General features: G+C 31.6%; 2 protein-coding genes across 2 annotated transcripts; both read right to left on the bottom strand.

Annotated features, from left to right (window-relative positions):
* Positions 1 to 809: 809 nt before the first annotated feature.
* LOC133181732 (uncharacterized) lies at positions 810 to 8322 on the bottom strand. Its single transcript, XM_061316306.1, has 4 exons — positions 8215 to 8322; positions 5298 to 5379; positions 3873 to 4203; positions 810 to 1096 (listed from the first exon to the last, which is right to left on the bottom strand). Exons 1-4 carry the CDS (start codon positions 8251 to 8253, stop codon positions 859 to 861), a joined length of 690 nt encoding a protein of 229 aa, XP_061172290.1. The 5' UTR covers positions 8254 to 8322; the 3' UTR covers positions 810 to 858.
* Positions 8323 to 10205: 1883 nt separating this feature from the next.
* Positions 10206 to 14585, bottom strand: LOC133181731 (uncharacterized). The gene is made up of 4 exons (XM_061316305.1): positions 14458 to 14585; positions 13995 to 14138; positions 13277 to 13408; positions 10206 to 11097 (listed from the first exon to the last, which is right to left on the bottom strand). The coding sequence occupies exons 1-4, from the start codon at positions 14558 to 14560 to the stop codon at positions 10658 to 10660; spliced, it is 819 nt and encodes a 272-aa protein (XP_061172289.1). The 5' UTR covers positions 14561 to 14585; the 3' UTR covers positions 10206 to 10657.
* Positions 14586 to 16342: the final 1757 nt, after the last annotated feature.

Raw genomic sequence — 16342 nt, 5'->3', positions numbered from 1 at the left:
ATTATTGAGATATTCCTCTTAATTTGAAATTCTGAAATGTCAATAAGGAATGATTTTACAATTAAAATAAAGGAGTATACATCTTTGATAAGCAGACAAAATATGACTCTTATTTTTCCAATATGCGATGACGAGGACTCAATTTTGTTTTAAAAGAAATTGTACTTTAATACGTATAGATGAGATAGGATATTTAAATTTACCTCTTCTGGCTTAATATAATTTAATTCTATGCAAAATAACAGAAAAGCTAAAGGCATTTTATTTTATTTTTGTCAAATCTACAGGTATACGACTCCCACGATGAATTATTTTTTGTTCCATCAGATAAGAGAGGTAACTCGAATAAGTTGCAGACTTGGGAAAATACATAACCAATAAATAAAAAAAATCATGTGCTACACGGAATTTGATATATATTTCCTTGCAATGCTGTGACGAGTATCTACACAAATTGTTTATATCTTGTATATCTTTGCATCAATTATTTTGGATAAAACTTGAAATTGTCACAATTTTGACTTCCATCTATGTTTCTTGCATTAAAATCTTTAACGAAAAAAAAGAATCACATCGAAAAAACAGTTTACAACAACTACATTAAATTTAATTGTATCAAACAAGAAACATTCCGAGAACACTTTTCGCTCAACCAAAGAGGAGTATTAAGGTACAAATACATTTTAAAATGTTGAAATTGTTAATATATATATATATATATATATATATATATATATATATATATATATATATATATATATATATATATATATATATATATATATATATATATATATTAAAACCTTTAACTGATTGATTACCAGATATAAATACTGAGTGGTGTGTAGAACCGGTGCATCACGAGCACCAACCGTATCTTAGAGCGCATGTGCGGTAAGCTGGAGAAAATTCTGAGACTTTCATTTGTTCGGAGATCCACTCGGGACTGACGATAAAGTCTTTATGAAGCACATATTTGGTATTTGTGTAAAACATACTCCTTGGGGAGGAAATATATGGGTCCCTGTCATCCCAATCTGCGGGTGGTGCTACCCAGTCTGAGGAAATGGCAAAAGCAGGTCTTTGTGGCACCACTCTAGAAGAAAATGAATATATGTAAATAGTAAATATAGATTAAACGATGAAAAAGTAGCTACCCTAGGCGCCAGTGAAAAGGATAATATAAAGATACAATTGCAATATAATATGTATGTCAGACCAGAAAACTTGAACCTATTGGGAACTGGAGCACACGGCGGGTGTGACCGGTCAGATGGGGATGCTAACTCCTCCATGACACCTGATCCCACCTCTGTTTTTTGGAGGTCTATGTTTGCTCTGCTGCCGATTTGTATTGTTTTAATGGACTTTGAGCTTGAATGCTGTTCGTTATCTCCATATTTCACCTGCTAGAGACATTTATTTAGGTTCACAATACTTTTGCTTGATTTTTCCCTGCTTGATATTAACATTATACTGTAACAGAAATGTAATATATTTATGTATAATTTAAAATTAACCGTATACTAAAAAGATACGTTTCCTTTTAGTATACGGTTTAGATATGTGTATGGTAACTACATGTACATGTCTATTAGTCTGACAAATATTAATTAATGCTTTTGTAAAGAATAAGATCTATATTAGTCTCTGTCTTTTTCACTGAGTTTAAGAGAGGTTAATGTTATCCCTGATAATCAGCTTATGAACGTGAATTCTATATTTGTTATCATTATAAAGTATTTTTAAAAGAATTAACATCTTGAAAACATTCTGTATCTGTTTGTTCTTTACTTTGAGTGTTTAGTTATTGTCCAAAAATACTGAAATGAAATATATGGAGATAACGAACAGTATTCAAGCTCAAAAGTCCATTAAACAATACAAAATAGGAGCAGAGCAAACACGGACCTCCAAACAGAGGTGGGATCAGGTGCCATGGAGAAGTGAGCATCCCCTGCCGACCGTTCACACCCGCCCTGTGCTCCTTGTCATGATCGGGAAATAACGGAAAAATCCGTCGACAATTCAGTGTGTAAATAATAGCCTAACAATTAGTATGAAAAACGTCAGTCAGCATGTGACTCAATGATAAATTGTATTTGCTGACAATAACACATTCATTTATTATCAAATTCATTTTATCTAGAAACGATGCATAAGAATAAAATAATACAGTAAAATTCGGTTAAAGTCCTGGGGACCTGTGAATTTTCTTCACAACAGCTTTAATTTGTTTCATCTGTACATGTATAAAGAATTCGTCTAAGCATAGTGAATTTGCAATATACAACATTTTCCTTCAAGAATGATTTACAAATATTTTTCAGAGAAGTCTTAAATGTTTCCAGGGGTCAATGTTTGGTGCCCTCTTCACAAATTTGTATTGTTTATATTTTTTTTTTTGAACGATCGCTGTTAAGTTTTCTGATGAACTGACCTTCAAATATAAATACTTTTGAAAAATTATTAGTTCAACAATCCAAATTTTGAGATATTTAAAAACTCCTTATTAAAGATGTAAATTTAATTTTTTTTAAAATCTTAACAGATCAAAATTATGTTTGATATATCAGTAAATTTGTTATATCAGAGATTGAACTTAACGCGTTTTAATACACATGTTGATGATACAGGGATATCAACAATCTCATGAAAAGGAGCACACGGTGGGTGTGACCGGTCGACAAGGGATACTCACTTTTCCTTGACACCTGATCCCACCTCTGATGTTTTCAGGGGTCCGTGTTTGCTCTGCTCACTATTTGAATTTTTTCCCGGACATTTGAGCATGATTACTGTTCATTATATTCACATTTCTTGTACGATCTATCCATAACTTTACCTATCTTCACATTTCATGTATGATCTATCCATAACTTTACCTATCTTCACATTTCATGTATGATCTATCCATAACTTTGCCTATCTTCACATTTCATGTATGATCTATCCATAACTTTACCTATCTTCACATTTCATATACGATCTATCCATAACTTTACCTATCTTCACATTTCATGTATGATCTATCCATAACTTTACCTATCTTCACATTTCATGTATGATCTATTCATAACTTTACCTATCTTCACATTTCATGTATGATCTATCCATAACTTTACCTATCTTCACATTTCATGTATGATCTATCTATAACTTCACCTTTCTTCACATTTCATGTATGATCTATCCTTTGCCTATCTTCACATTTCATGTATGATCTATCCATAACTTTGCCTATCTTCACATTTCATGTATGATCTATTCATAACTTCACCTATCTTCACATTTCATGTATGATCTATCCTTTACCTATCTTCACATTTCATGTATGATCTATCCATAACTTTGCCTATCTTCACATTTCATGTATGATCTATTCATAACTTTACCATCTTCTAAATCAGTGTACAGTGTATATGACCAAATGATGTATTCTTAAATGTTGGGTCTTTGACAATTACTGTCATTGTTTTGGCCAATAAGTATTTGTATATTGTTAAGAAAATATATAATTCTGAGTACATATTCTATAGATTTAACAGTTAAAATCTCCGTTTTGATATAAGATAATCAGTTTTGTATTCTCTTCCTCTGTAATGTTTGTAATGTTAAATAAGAAATTAAAGTAATATATTTTAATTTACCTTTTTATTTACTATTTTGATAATTTTTTTTACACTGCTTTATCCTCTTTTCTCTATGTAGTTACATACATGTACATGTAAATAGTGGTCAAATGTAGTGTGGTTTTCGATATCTTATCCGTTTACTACATTTGTATTAACTCTTGATCATGTATTGCAAATTCAGATTTAAACTTTTAGGTATCTTTTTCTTGTTTTATTTAACTAGCCTATCATTCTTACTTCTTGATTTCGTTCTGCCATCCCTGTATGCTCTTGGCTCTGGACTGTTTCTTTGGCACCTGGTTCGACGCCCTATCTATAAAATGCGGTATAGGCTCTGAATTTCTCAATAGAGCGTCAATCTTAATCGGGGATTTGTTAACTCGCTTGATGATACAAGGAAAATTTGGGGTCACAGGTCTGTTTGTTCGGAGAGATGGGCGTGGACCTTCCGAATTTGCTCCGATTTTGTCTGCGAGGTCTTTTTTAAATGACAGCGGAGGCAAGGTCTTTGACCGAGTTAATCCCAAGATACCATTTTCCTTGAATGCTCTCCTGATTTCGTCAGTTTCTGGAAATTGGTATAAGTGAAGTTATTGTTATTATTGTTCATGGAATGATGTATTTGAATTAAGCCATAAACTTTTATCAATTATGCCGAGAAATGAATGATCTACAACTGGATGTTTTCACTGTAAACAAATCAAATGACAAACAAAATCAAATATTTTACTTACCTGTTTTATTTACAATTTTTAGATGCCTAGGCCGTTTGAAAATGTATTAAATTTGCTTATACGAAAACATTATTCTGAATTAGATATGCAGTATGGTAGAACATTTTATGGAAATCAAATATATCTTTCTTTGACCCAAACTCTCAGTTGAGTAATCTTTGATATGATCAAAGTGTTCTGTAAATCACAGTCTCATTTATCCATTATTTTGGCATCTGGAACTATTTTGCATTGTCATTACTAGAAGTAAAGACAATGTCAAAGAGATCCGCTGTAAACTTGCCAATTTGAATAAATTGACTGTATTTTCTGTAAAACGAAATGAAATCTGAATAATTTACATATCATTCGACCGGTATATTTTCAGACATTGCTTTAGAATATTGATTTATGACTTGTCTATACAATTCAAATGCGTAAAATCACAAATTGTTCAAAATATTCAATCTTTTCAGTCAGAAGTGATCTTATCAAATGTCTGATGTCTTCCTGCTAGATTAAATGTGTAAGAGGAAGTAAAGAAAAACAGGAACCAAAATCTAAGTAGCAATATCCTTCTTACATGTAATAGATAAAATCGCTCTGATTTCTGTCCGATAACATGCTTGCTTTGATATCATGAGTAACAGACAAAAACAGCGTGAAGACTTCCCTTGTATACATTGAGTGAATTGTAAGATGCTACCAAAAAATTAGATTTAATTAGAAATCTTATATATAGACGAATATTTATCAAAACATGACATGTAAAGGAACAGAAACAAAAGATGTAAAACAAAGAAAAACTTTTAGTTTGAAAAATCAACTTAACTACATGTATTTCGTACACAAAATTAAGAAATAAAGGAAATGTAAACTCAATATTTAATCAAATGTTTGGATTAAACTTGCAAGAAAAGAAATTCTTTACTAAAGAAAAATTGGTCACCTTTTCGCCTTAGTTCCATAGTCTCCAGTTCCGATTGGATTCTTGGTGACGAATTAGGAGGGTAGTCCAATGCATCACAGGGCTTAAAGAGAAAATGTCCCACTTATTTAGTCATATATTTTATTTCCTTTGCTGTACAAGAAATCCTTAATGCAAACTAAATGTTTTAAATGTCGGTCTATTTAAACGCTTATTCAGAAACACTTGAATTATTGAAAGGTTTTATATTGGCATGTCTGTTGATTAATATTGGAAATAATTCAACGCTCCTCTCCCAGGCGTGTAAGAATGACATAACGGGTTTCCGTGTATAACGGTCCCTGTTTTAAGGGTCGGTGAATCCTAAAAGCCTTCCATAGCAGAAAATCAAATTTAATTGCTTGAAGAGAGAATCGATAAACATTTAGCCTATAGAACATTATGAATATCGTCTTCCTGTCTATTTACCTGTAATTCATATACCATGCCTTGCAGTGAAAATGACACCAAATTTGGTTAATGTTCTTCCATTGCCAGTCAAAACTACAAAGATTGCAGAAGATTGTCGATTCCTCAACAAAGATTTTTTTTAATCTGATGGGAACGTAGTCCTAATGTTTTGCTGTATATACATAAAGAAGGAAAAATATAGGGTTTATATTTTAATCTTTGTAAAGTGGTGTTTTAATTGCTTAGTGAAAGGTGCACAGTTTAATCGATTTTAGACTTTCGGAAATAAATATTTAAAAGTTGGCAAAAAGCAAAAGCAATCCGTTAAATGATGTTTTTTTGAACATTAAAATCTGTATACTACCTTTATCGAAATAATATTAGCAATTAGTATAGCAATCACTCGAATTCTTTCGTTACAGTAATAATTCAAATAAATTTGAATTCCATTAGGGGGTTACTGTGGAATTATCATTGTTCTTCGAGGACCAATGTTCGTGGATTTCGTGGGTCACTTATCCTGGAATTTACATATAATAAACATATTGATTCATTGAATGAAATATATGGAGATAACGAACAGTATTCAAGCTCAGAAGTCCATTAAACATTACAAAATAGGTGCAGAGCAAACACGGACCTACAAAAAATCAGAGGTGGGATCAGGTGCCATAGAGGAGTGAGCATCCCCTGCCGACCAGTCACAACCGCCGGTGTGCTCCTTGTCATGATCGGGAAATAACGGAAAAATCCGTCGAAAATTCAGTGTGTAAATAATGGCCTAACAATTCGTATGAAAAACGTCAGTCAGCATTTGACTCTATTATAAATTGTATTTGCTGACAAGGTCATTGTATCGACCATAGAACTTACGAAATGATGACTTTAAACGAGACTGCTGATATTCTTGTTTCATCAACTTGTTTGTCAATAATTTACCTCGTTTTAGAAATTGTGCATACGTAGAGAATGCTCTTGCGTATAGAATCAACTGAGAGATATAAACCCCGTATGCAGGTGATGAAGGTATATTGCTTCATAAGTAAGGGAAGTTGACGATTGAAAAGTTAAAGTCATCACGTTTATCATTAAGCTTGGTTGTTAGATTACCATTAACGTCTTTTTCGATTAAAATGTCCAGATATGAAACAGATGTGTCAGACTCTGTAGTATCTTTTATCTCAAGCTATATCGTATCGACATAAGAATGGAAATAACAATTGTTAATTGACAATACGTCGTCGATATATCTAAATGTCGAGATGAAGACGACAGCAAGTGTTTTCTTCTTATCAGGTATAAGATTTTGAAAAATTCTACTTCATATGAATAAAAAAAAAGATTTGCTAATAACGGGGCGCAATTGGTACCCATGGGAATTCCAATAGATTGTTGGAAGACCTGGTCTCCAAACACCACATAGATATTGTCAATGAGAAACTCAAGCATCTTTTTAATGTCAACTTCAGAGTACTTGTGTGTACAATCAGAATGTTTTTTAACAAAATAATTTTGCAAATGACCAATGACAGGTAAGTTCCATTTTTATTGAAAAAGCAGCTGTCAATGATATTAAAAAGCCTGGATTTTAATTTATCATGGGGAGTGGTTGTGTATAAAGTTGAAAAGTCGTAAGTCTTTAAGCTGTTGATTTTGGTAAAATCTTGTAATTTCAAATTTTCCAAAAGTGAATCTACCGTATAAATTACATCCCCACTAACAAATAAAAATTTGCCTGCCCACAAACATTAACCGCCACGAATTAAAATGATTCCACAGTATATCATCACCTCAGTTTCTTATCTTACGTCTCAGTCTATAGTGTATACTTGTCTACATATCGAGGACACCTAAGTCTATAGCGTTACCCCCCTACTTGTCTACACTTCTAGGACACCTTAGTCTATAGCGGTACCCCCTACTTGTCTACACATCTAGGACAGCTCAGTACAATAATTCTAAGGCACCTCAATTTTTAGTGTTACCCTTTTTTATGAAATCATCAAGAGTCCCTAAGTGTCTTGTGTTACCCCCATACGTATGTACACATCGAGGGCACCTCAGTCAATTATGTTACCTTCCTACTTATTATCACCACCTCAGATGAAATATGTGGAGATAACGAACAGTATTCGAGCTCAAAAGTCCATTAAACTTTACAAAATAGGAGCAGAGGAAACACGGACCTCTAGGACATCAGAGACTCCGACTCTTATGATACAGCCTAAATATGTACATATTGAGGGCACTTACTCTCTATAGTAATCCCCTTATTATGTACATATCAAGGACCCCCCCCCCCCCCCCCCACTTATATACATATCTAGGACCATCTACAGTTTGTTTAGTATTTATTTTGACTTCAACTTTCACTTAGTCACAGCAACCTGATTGACCGAGGCAGAGATTCTTATATTTTTTACAAGGGTATCACGTTTCTTGATTGGTGAATTAACGTAAAATTATTGTTTTAATAGAAAGTTCTTACCGATGTGTTTTCCATTATTTCCTGGGAGGTAGTGTCCATTGTTAAAATTCAGAGAAAAAAATCTCAGAGCAATCGAATGTGTACCGCTTTTGTTCGCTTTATACAGACTTATTGTAATAGGCTTATCAAATATATAAATATTAAATAACTATAAATTGATCTTCTGCATGTACAGCTAGTGCTAAAACATTCAAGATTAAAATGCCCATGACCCAGCTAAAGCTATCACTTATTCCCAATATGATAATCTCTTTAAATGTCTTATTTTCAAACAGATTAAAATCTCATTTTCTGACACAACTTACTTTGAAATGAAAGAAAAACTAACTCCGATAGATTTTCTAGATCTTAAACTGCTGCATTTACATATGTCACCAATAATACACATTGGTGACAATTAGCATTAAATACAGCTAAAAGAAACAGTATAACCTGTTAAGCTTTTGTGAACCAATTAAATGCACATTTTGGAAATAAATATATTGCTTCTTAACAAAGGAAAAATAAAAGATACAATGAATTTTGAAATCTTATTTGTTTTCATATCCATGATTGGTTTTTTTTCTAATATTAAGTTGCTTCCCCTTTTGCATGATTAACAGCTTTAATGTTACTAGGTTTGCTGTGCCTTCAGTGTTCAAGGAATTTCTGTTTGAATTTTCGACTATTCCCGCTGAAGTGTCTCCCCATGTCTTTTTTAGCCATTGGCATGTTTTTATCAATGTTTTCTAATTCCACTGTAAATATCACCTAAATATTTTGGATAGTTTTAATCGGTTAATGTTTTTGTAGAATTTTTAGATTGTGTTATTGTTTGAAATGCATATATGTATTAACTATAGAACAAAATACTAGTATAACTGAAATCCAAAATAAAATTACTTACTTTACTGAAAACTTTACTATATTAAAAACTTTTATACTTGAGTTAACTGTGGTATATTTGTGTTAGGGTTGGCAGCAATATAATTATTTTCAATTGTACATTTTATTTAGGTCACAAAACCATGTTAGATCAATTATCTAAGAAAACAAGGTTTTTTAGCACCAAGTAAATTGTACACATTGCATTTTATTTCTTGTTGATTTTTATGTGAAAAACAATTTTGTTTTTTATAGGGTGGGATGAGATTTAGGAACTTATATTTATAAATAGGAAAACGTCTCTTGAATTGCGTTATTACAATTTATACCTGAATAATTTAAAGAAAGTTTTGTATTGTTGTTATCCATGTCTGTCCGTCCATTCTTCCGTCCGTCTGTCACAATATCTTCTTCATTAAACTTCTATTACATTTTAAGCGGTTACCAATTCATTTTGGAATATAATTGGTGGTATCCTGTAGATGTCTAATAAGGTTTTGGAGTTTTGTTTTCACTCTGGAGATTAATTCGGGATCGAAAAACATTTCTCTATTAAAGACTGATTTCCAAACTCCTTTTACATTTTATAAGCAGTTGCCAAATCATCTTTCGGAATATGATTGGTGGTGTACTGTAGATGTGCAATATAGTTTCAAAATATTGAATTTCGCAGTTGAGGCCAATTGAACGTTGAAAATCTATATTTTTCTACAAAATCTTGGATTCCCAAACTCTGCTAATATTATATGCAGTAGAGAAACAATATTTTGGAATATGAATGGTACAAATTATTTTTGGAATTTTCAAATTCAACCTGGGGGTCATTTGGGGTCGGAAAATGATTTTTTTTTTTTTATTCGAAAACAAATCTGGTTCCCATTTGGGGGTCAAAAATGATTAATTTTTTTACGTACAAAGTTCGTGTTCCCAGAACAAATGTTTTACACAGTAACCAGATGATCTTTGAGAATATGATTGCTGGCTGCTTATAAAGGAGAGATTCTTGTACGGTTTCTGACTAAATAAAATATTTTAAGTATATTTGCATAAATGTCCTGTATATTGAAATGTAAGGCATTTTCCCCTCTCACATTTGTACAACATGACATAAAAATGGTAAACTGAGCTTAAAATCTAGCAGGGACTTTATTTTTGGCAAAAGTGCATGTTTAAAGAGGTATAGCGCACTTAGTATACCAAATGGCTACAATATAGCGGATTTACAAACAAGAAATGGTGAAAGAAATAACTCTTTTTTCATGCATGTAGAACAAGAAAATATTACAAGTTTTGGTTTTAACGAGTCACTATCTTCACAATATCAACATTTTGTGACAAAAGCTTGACATTAAATTGTGAAGATGCTGAGACAACTGAATGGATTTCGGGCTGAACATGAATATTCCCAAGAGTACAGACAAATGTTGGAATCCCGCACATAGAAGCACCCGTAGTTTTGCAAAACATTTCACTTTTTGATATATTATATTCAAAATATTTTTGTTTGTTTCAAATACAGTATAAACAAAATCTAAGAAAAGTTTCAAAAGTTTGTCGAAGGGTACTTTTCATTCCATATTTAAATGGTATCTTCGACAATTCTTATATCCCATTTATCATAACCGTATTCATTTTCAGCATAACATGTATACGTCCTATTGTAATCTTGCGTGTCACCGACCTGAATATTCATCACCAGTTCTCGAGTTGGGAGGATATTATTTGGAAATTTTATGTTTTCTGTAAATTCAAATCGATAACCGTCTATAGTGCCCCCGAATGTCTGGTTCTTCATAGCTGTTTCCTTATTCGAGAGTAAATATCCCATATCCATGTCACCACGATCATGTCTGGACGGTTCGTACCACTTGATATTAGAAAGTGGATATGAGTCCACTGAGCAGATAATTCCTCTTTTAGCTGAACTTTTATCCAAAGCAATTTCCAAGTGATCCTTATAAATTTTTGTTTTATCCATGTTGTTTTCTTTCTCCATGTAAATATAAACTAATGGCGGACCTACATTTAGAACAAGGAAGAATTAGAGAAAACATGTTTACTACAAACAGAATCTCATAGGCCCGAGTAGGAACTTGTATAAGTTACGGACATTCTATCTAAAAGTTATGACTACATATAATAATGTTTGAGTATTGTGTTTTAATGAAACAATTTTTTACTTTCTTGAATGACACAACTCTGAAAGCATTGGAAACATTAAATTTATGGCCCGTAAACATGCTTCAATCATGCAATTGCAGCAGAGAACTCTTACGAACAGATAAAGTCTCTGTTGATAACTGAAATTTAATGATTAGTTTGCCTGAACAAAATCAATCTGCTTTAAAACTATGACCTAGTTTTGAAATATCTATTAAATTAACTTTTATGAATTCTATCATCATATTGTGACAAATACATGTAAAGCAAATATATTCTGAAAGTCCAGGAAAAAAAATAGAACTATAATGTATATTTTTTCCCATGATTTAATTGAAAAAAAATATTGGAGGAAAAACTTCGAACAAGTGATTAATGTTTAAGACACAATTTTAGCGTAAAAAGGTCATATTCAATGTACCGTAGCGCCAAAAGAAAGATTCATTTTGGAGGTAAATGATGATGAATTGTCTTTACCCTCATAAGCCTTTAAGTACAGACCGAGGAGGCCTGGTTTGCAGAGAAATGTCAGAAAACGCGTGATGGGACGAACTATCTGTAAGATTCAAGCTGCTTTGATTTTAATTTATTCCAATAAGCGACAGCTTCGAATGTCTCAGAAAATCCCGACTTCGGCGAGATATTCTCGCTACAAAAGCTCCTGAGCGGAATCCATCATGGAGGCGAGTTCATGCCTTGTATTGTTTATAATTAGTAGATATCTTTTTTTTAACATTAAGTTGGGGAATGCCTATGTTTGCGCATAGTCCAGGAAGTGTCATTATAATTATATGAATGAAATGTACGTACAAAGAAATCTCGGAATATAGCAAAGATCAATTCTTTAAAAGAAGGTAACTCTTAATTTCAGTAACGATTTTTTCAGATTTTTTTCAAAATAACTTTGTGAGGTTCTTTTTTCTGGATAGTCATACCGAAGAAAATGAGAACGAGCATACGGTACCTTGCTTGACACTCCAATAACAAGGCATTTGGGTAGTACCCGGGAAGTAACGGTCGAGTTAAGACCTGTTCGACTTGTTCTCCACTAGCCAGTTCACCAGTTTATTAGTATTTCTATGGTTGTTATTTAAAACAACATAGAAATTAAAGTAACGTATTACAATATAACATTGACATAGATGAGTGAGCAGAATATATACATGTAACATATATACAATATGTGAATATGTATAAATATGTTCGACTCTCTCGTTTACGATTTTACTAGCAGGATATTTTAGTAGTACCCAAGAACATTCTGCACTTTGTTCTCAAAGCTTCGATTGGATACCGGTATTTCATTCATATATTGACACTTTCCAAGACTGCAAGAAGGAATAGACATTTCAAAAAATGTTTTTAATAATTTCATATGTTAGATTTTGTTAAAATTTCTGTTTTCTTTGTTTCTTTATTTTTTTTTTATTTTTTTTTTTTTTTCATATTCTTAAAAGGTGTCCGACTCAGATTGCAACAGTCTGATTTTAATAAAAATTGGTACACAATTAGATTAACAAATAATATTTTTAAATACTAATTTTAACTTGATTTTATTATTGTAGTAAAGAAAGCATTAATCTTTTTAATTCTTTCAAAATGCTTATTTTCCTTTAATTTTAGACTTATTTTTGAAAAAAGTTTTTCGTAAGGAAACCTGAAAATACACATTTATGTAAAATAATTTTAAAATAAAAAAAGAACTTGATCTTCTTATCATGAATTGAAATCAATAGATCTAAAATTTCATACTTAATTTCAGGCAACAACGATGAACCGACTCTTGAGCTTATAATAGATGAGAGTGTCTTGCAAAAAATATTAAATTAATAAATAAATGTGTTTTTAAGTGTTAAAAAAAACTATATTCTGATATATACGTCTCAGCATTCTGTAGTAAAATAATTAAATGTTTTTCAGCCATTCTATATCTAAAATTGTGTATGAAATCAAAGAAGTATTTACATATTTTCATTTCTACAAGTTCCTTTGAGAGAAAATATCGTAATTAACCATTCGATAATTCTTAGTCACATACCTAGCACAACTGTTTCAAATGTTTGATTGCAAACTGATCTTCCGGAGATGAAACTTTCACAACGATATGTTCTGGGCACACATGATCTAGATATGTTGCTAATTTTAAGTATTTCCCCCGTGATATGTAGAACTGGAAAAAATACAGTGAGTTAGCACAATACCTTGTTATAAAAACAATTAAAGCTGAATTACATGAAAATAGGCCACAGCTTCCTAGAATCTTCAGATAACTTTTCGTGTTCTTGTCTTACAATGATTTTATTTTTGAAACTTTAAGACCTCAAAAGATCGGTCATATCTTTATAGATTGGACATAGCTTATCAAATCTTTATAAATTGGACATTGATTGTCAATTGAACCCAAAAACCTGTCTAAGATTTTTTAAAAATATATGGCAAAGAATTGCAGTCTACACTGTTTGTTAGAAGTTTCATTTTACATGAGTCTAAAGTATTATAAATAACACTTCCTGAGTAAAGACATGGGGAAATGACTTGTATATACATAATTTTATACATACGTGAATTGTATATATATACATACATGAATTGTATAGATATACAAACATTACTTGTATATCGATATACATACATGTGCATTACATACATGACTTGTACGGATATAAATTCATGACTTGTGTATACAGATAAATGACTTGTACATTTTGTAGTACATATATGGCTTGTACAAACATACATATAATTATATAACTTACATGTGTTTTCCTTGTTGTTATTACTGGCAAACCACCGGATGTCTGGGTTAGAAGTGTAATTTAATGTGACGTCACACCGCAGCCTACTGCTTTCCCCCTCTACAAGATTTACCTCTGTTGTGTTGCCATTACCATTACAAACCTCTGTTGAACCAATCAGAAGTCAAATATATTCAATTGTAAAAATACAAATTGTTCTATGAAAAAAATTATTCAAGTCAATTGTTTGATCAGTACGGAAATACTAATAATGGTGATGGTGGGAGCAAAATATAGTGAAAGAATAATGTACAATGTATCATATGTATATGAAGCATAATGAAACTGATATTTTTAAGGAAAAAAAAATCTAAGTTCAGACTACTCCAGGTCATCATTGAATATATTCATAACAGCATGTTATTATAGCAGATTTATTTAGAGAAGACTAGAATTAAGATCTATTAAAAATCTGAACACCAACCTTTGACGCCATCAGTTGTTCTTCCTGATTCACGTGTTGTGTTCTGACAGAAATAATTGAATGGGAAACAGAACAACACGAAGACAATGAAAAGATACCACATTAGTTCCACAAGTAAGAATATTTCCGCGGAAGAGGAATTCTTGCACGGTCATTTGTTATATATAAACTCCTGTGCACGCTAGACTCTACTTAAATTTAGTGCCGACATCCGGTGTAAGTTATACGTTGCATTTCATTGTGACCGAGTGTACCCAGTATCTGATCTAATGTAATCTCTACATAACAGGAAGGTACATTTGGAAGACAAAATGCTAAACATGGATAAATACATTAGTACTTTTACTATTTTTATTCATATATATTGAAAAGTGGCGACTGTCTGGAAAGAATGCCGCTATTAGCGTAGATATTTTTTTTTTGTTTCCCAATAGTGTATTAATTTATTAATCACCAGAAACACGATTCAATGTTTTATGTATTGATGTTCTACGATTTGCTCTCATATTATCACCAATATTAAATCTGCCTGAATTGTAAATAAATTACATTATTATTCGTTGGGAAGGAGTGGAAAAATTAACATAATTTGCTTAGCACTTCTTAATCCACCTCTAATTTCAAATTGGTAAGAGGAAAAAGCTTGAAAGACTCTTCCATTTTTATTCAGTATTTTTCTGCATCGACAGTAACTTATTGTATCAATTGCTTTTTTTCTCTCTCTCTTTCTCTCTCTCAGTGTTTGAATTGGTCGAGTTCATGTGAGCATGGCTCTTTTGCTCCAAGTATCTGGGTTTTTTTTTAAAAAAGATATGTTTAATATTTTTGTATTTTATTATATTTCTAATATTTTTATTTTTAATTAGTCTCTTTCGGTGTATACACTAAATAAATCTGGATTTTAAACATAAATATCGTCCTTATTGCTCAAAAAAATGCTCAACTCTAATTTATTCATCGAACACCAAATAAACCAATAAGTACCTCCGTTATTAAATTGATTGAAAACAACTCACAATCTAACAAAATGTCGACAGCCGTTTATTTCGAAGGATTGAGACTAACTGCTCTGTAGTAAACATAGAATTTTTTCTATAGTTTTAGTTCCAATTTAATCATAATTGTAGGAAAACACTGATTTAATTTATGGAACTAATATACGAGATACTTTATACAAAGCAGTTTGCAAATCAAAAATGAATATTGATGAAATTTTTTGAAAAGCAGTCAAAATTGTAATATAAAAGAAAAACATAACATCAGTCTGAATGTGATTTTTTTTAATGTCTCATCCTCTCTTCCTTTATATTATTTACTTTTGAAAAGGAGAGCGGAGATGACGTCCTACACACAAAGTATCGGATAAAGCTGTATTGTCGCCGATAAAGATTCACTAAAAGCCGGAAGAAATTGCGGCCTTAGTTGAGTAATGTTAATTGTGTAGTGGACTTGGCTCGGGAAGGAGATCTTGATAATTAAACTGAGTATCTTGAGAAGTTACCCCAGTTGATTCAGAATATATATATATATATATATATATATATATATATATATATATATATATATATATATATATATATATACATGTAGTTGATTTCGAGTAAGTAAAACATAAAATATGGCAATTTTATGTTTGTGGCTTTGTTCTTTGTCAGAAATTTACATGCGAATAAAGTTTTGAATGTATATTACATGTATTATAAGTTATAAGAAATTGCAATTTGTAACAGTTTTACATGTTACTCGGTCGGAACAATGGTAAGCGGTTGGAAAATCTGTAATGGGTCAGTTGTGGAAAAAATAAAATATGTGTAAATTACAACAGAATATCCTTAAAATTCTGAACCTTGCAATTGATAAGTTTGTGTTTTCTTGTATCTATTTA

Source organism: Saccostrea echinata, unplaced genomic scaffold (genome assembly GCF_033153115.1).
Source record: "Saccostrea echinata isolate AGI-Se365-2 ecotype Australia unplaced genomic scaffold, CSIRO_AGI_Sech_v1 ptg000009l, whole genome shotgun sequence".
Lineage (NCBI taxonomy): Eukaryota > Metazoa > Mollusca > Bivalvia > Ostreida > Ostreidae > Saccostrea > Saccostrea echinata.
The sequence above is the reverse complement of the archived record's forward strand: the minus strand, read 5'-3'. Positions and strand labels throughout refer to the sequence as shown.

Excerpts from the sequence above, each read along its gene's own strand:
- LOC133181732 (XM_061316306.1), bottom strand. The coding sequence starts at position 8,253 with ATGGACACTACCTCCCAGGAAATAATGGAAAACACATCG. Across the intron at positions 4,204-5,297 it reads TATGGAACTAAGGCGAAAAG|AAACTGACGAAATCAGGAGA; the intron begins GTGACCAATTTT and ends ACCAATTTCCAG. Across the intron at positions 1,097-3,872 it reads TGGCAGAACGAAATCAAGAA|AGTGGTGCCACAAAGACCTG; the intron begins GTAAGAATGATA and ends ATTTTCTTCTAG.
- LOC133181731 (XM_061316305.1), bottom strand. The coding sequence starts at position 14,560 with ATGTGGTATCTTTTCATTGTCTTCGTGTTGTTCTGTTTCCCATTCAAT. Across the intron at positions 14,139-14,457 it reads AACAACTGATGGCGTCAAAG|AGGTTTGTAATGGTAATGGC; the intron begins GTTGGTGTTCAG and ends TTGGTTCAACAG. Across the intron at positions 11,098-13,276 it reads ATTTGAAACAGTTGTGCTAG|GTCCGCCATTAGTTTATATT; the intron begins GTATGTGACTAA and ends TTCTAAATGTAG.